The sequence below is a fragment of the Dipodomys ordii genome, unplaced genomic scaffold (assembly GCF_000151885.1).
Source record: "Dipodomys ordii isolate 6190 unplaced genomic scaffold, Dord_2.0 Scaffold78, whole genome shotgun sequence".
Taxonomy (NCBI): Eukaryota; Metazoa; Chordata; class Mammalia; order Rodentia; family Heteromyidae; genus Dipodomys; species Dipodomys ordii.
Window position 1 is genome coordinate 5289381 of NW_012267294.1, and position 2855 is coordinate 5292235.

Genomic DNA, 2855 nt, shown 5'->3' on the forward strand with positions numbered 1-2855 from the left:
ATGACTGTTATTCTTGTCAGATGGACATGAAGATAAATGGCTAATATATAGAAAGGAACTCTGTAATATATAATGTAACCAGGAGCTGGTGGCTCCCACCTGTGCACCTAGCTGCTCATGAAGCTGCGATCTGAGAAATCAAATTTGAAGCCAGCCTGAGCAAGAAAGTCCCTGAGACTCTTATCTTCAACTAACCAGCAAAAAGCCAGACTGGTAGCCTTGAGCAAAAAAGCTAAAGGAGAATGCCCAGGCCCTGAATTCAAGCCTCAGCACTAGCACAGACAATACAGACATATATAAAATGTAACATATTCATGTAAAAATGTGATCTGTAAATGTTAATAACTATATGTAGATACAGTAAAATGTGTATCACAAATATAAATATAATATAAATGTTTTATGCAAATGTGAGCTCATAATATGATCAAACAATATTCTTTTTTTTTTTTTTGTCGGTCGTGGGGCTTGAACTCTGGGCTTGGGCACTGTCCTTGTACTCTTCAGCTCAAGGCTAGCACTCTACCATTAGAGCCAGAGCGCCACTTCCGACTTTTTTCTTTTTTTGCTTATGTGGTGCTGAGGAATCGAACCCAGGGCCTCGAGCATGCAAGGCAAGCGCTCTACCACTGAGCCACCTTCCCAGCCCGATCAAACAATATTCTGAAGACAGTATAATTGGACCTTAGGGCTGTGGGGAGGCTAGCAAGTTGCCAGAATTGAATAGTTTATGAAGGCAGAGGCTGGCTCTTGCAGGAATCTGAGGAGAGGCCTCTCTAAATTCTGCACTGCTATAACCTTGCTGCCTCACCATAGTCCCAATCTTGAAAACAAGAGCTCACAGAAATAAAGAAAAAGAGATGAGAAATTAAGCCAAGTTAAGTGTCAATGGCTAAGATCTGAGAATCGTGGTTCAGAGCCAACTGGGGCAAGAACGTTTATAAGATTATCAGAAAAAAAGGTGGACTGGAGTTGTGGCTGACTGAGAAACAGCCATGAGCAGAAAAGGCCAAGCAAGAGTTCAGGGCCAGTACAGGAAAAAATCAGGGGGAGATTACAAGCAAGGCCTTCCTAGTACCTCTGTTATCTGTGGTACAGACCCTGTCACACTGAAGATCCTGTGTGTATCTGTTATGTGTGGTACAGACCTTGTCACACCGACGGTCCTGTGCATCTCTGAGAGCAGCAGGTGATAGTGCAGATTTAGATTACTCATTCAAAGAAAACCTGTCTTGCAGTACTGGGATCTGAACTCGGGATTGCACCTTTCCAATAACAATAAATATTGTTTTTAAAAGTTATGTCAGCTGGGCACAGGTGGCTCATGCCTGTAATCCTAGCTACTCAGGAGGCTGAGATCTGAGGATCATGGTTCAAAGCCAGCCCAGGCAGGAAAGTCTGTGAGACTCTTATCTCTAGTTTACCACCAGAAAACTGGAGTGGCACTGTGGCTCAAGTGGTAGAGCACTAGCCTTGAGCTGAGGAAGAGTGTCCAGGCCCTGAGTTCAAGCTCCAGGATGAGAGGGGGGGCAGAAGGGGAAGAGAGCAAGGGAGAGAGAGAGAAAGAGAGAGAGAAAGATTAGGTCTTGTTTCCTACCCAGGAACACACAGAAATCCACCATCCTTTTTTTTTTTTTTTTGCCTGCTCCTACAGCTAAGATGACAGACACACATATAGCACTATACTCAGCTATCATGAAATTTCTTGCCTGGACTGTCCTTGAACCAGGATCCTCTGATCTCAGCCTCCCAAGTAGCTAGGATTCTGGGCATGAGCTACTGGTACCAGGCTGCCCCAGTTCTTTTTGCTTTTCGTTTGTTTTTCAAGTAGGGTCTTGTGTTAACTCTGCCCAACTAGCCTTAGACGACTATAATCTTCTCACCTCTGCCTCTTGAATAGTGGAGATTACAGGTGTGAAATATCATCACCAGTCCCCCAAAAAGATTTCTGGAGCAACTACTATAAAGCAGACACTTTGCATTAAAAAAAAAAAAGTCCTAGAAAGGTGGCCATTACCCGTGGTAACATGCTCTTGGCGAAGCCCCAGCAACTCTGTTAGAATCTGCACACACTGATCTGTGTAAGTCCTGGCAATGCCACCTACAGAGGAAGGAAAGGGAGAGACTGGTAAGTCAAGCTGGGCCCGGTGGCTCATGCCTGTAATGACCTTTTACCAATTCAACAATCCCATAGTGCCTCATCTTTAAAACACTCATTTTCAGCTGGGTGCCAGTGCCTCACACCTGTAATCTTTTCTTTATTTTTGTTTCTGGTGCTGGTTTTGGGATTTGAATGCAGGGAGGGCCTATGCGCTGTCTCCGAGCTTTTTGCTCAACAATAGCACCCTACCACCTGGGCCACTTCTATCCTTTTTGGTGCTTAATTGGAGATAAGAGTCTCAGGATTTTCCTACCTGGGCTGGTTTGAACTAGGATCCTCACATCTCAGACTCCTGAGTAGCTAGGTTATAGGCATGAGCCACAGGCATCTGGCTTTCTACCTGTAATCTTAGGTACTCGGGAGGCTGAGATCTGAGGATCCTGGTTCAAAGCCAGCCTGAGCTGTCTTTGAATCCAAGATACTTATATTGACAATTAACCACAAAAAGCAGAAGAGGAACTGTGGCTCAGTAAAGTGGTAGAGTGCCAGCTTTCAGCAAACAACACTAAGGGAGGGCGTGAGGCTCTGAGTTCAAGCAAGACCCAGTACTAGCGCACAAAGGAAAAAGAGAAATACCCACTTTTCCTTACTGCCTCATAAGACTACAATAAGGGCTTGGAACATGGTTCAGCGGTAGAGTGCTTGCCTTGCATGCATGAGGCCCTGGGTTCGATTCCTCAGCACCACATAAGCA

At 44.9% G+C, this 2855-nt stretch overlaps 1 protein-coding gene across 1 annotated transcript in view; it reads right to left on the reverse strand.

The window, feature by feature from the left end:
- Positions 1-2855, reverse strand: part of Ap4b1 (adaptor-related protein complex 4, beta 1 subunit) — a 13699-nt gene that overhangs the window by 4838 nt on the left and 6006 nt on the right. Inside the window, exons 5-6 of the mRNA XM_013024624.1 lie at positions 2018-2101; positions 1884-1891 (exon numbers count right to left, since the gene is read on the reverse strand). Of these exons, the coding sequence (XP_012880078.1) occupies positions 1884-1891; positions 2018-2101 (92 nt within the window). The remainder of the gene's footprint in view (positions 1-1883; positions 1892-2017; positions 2102-2855) is intronic.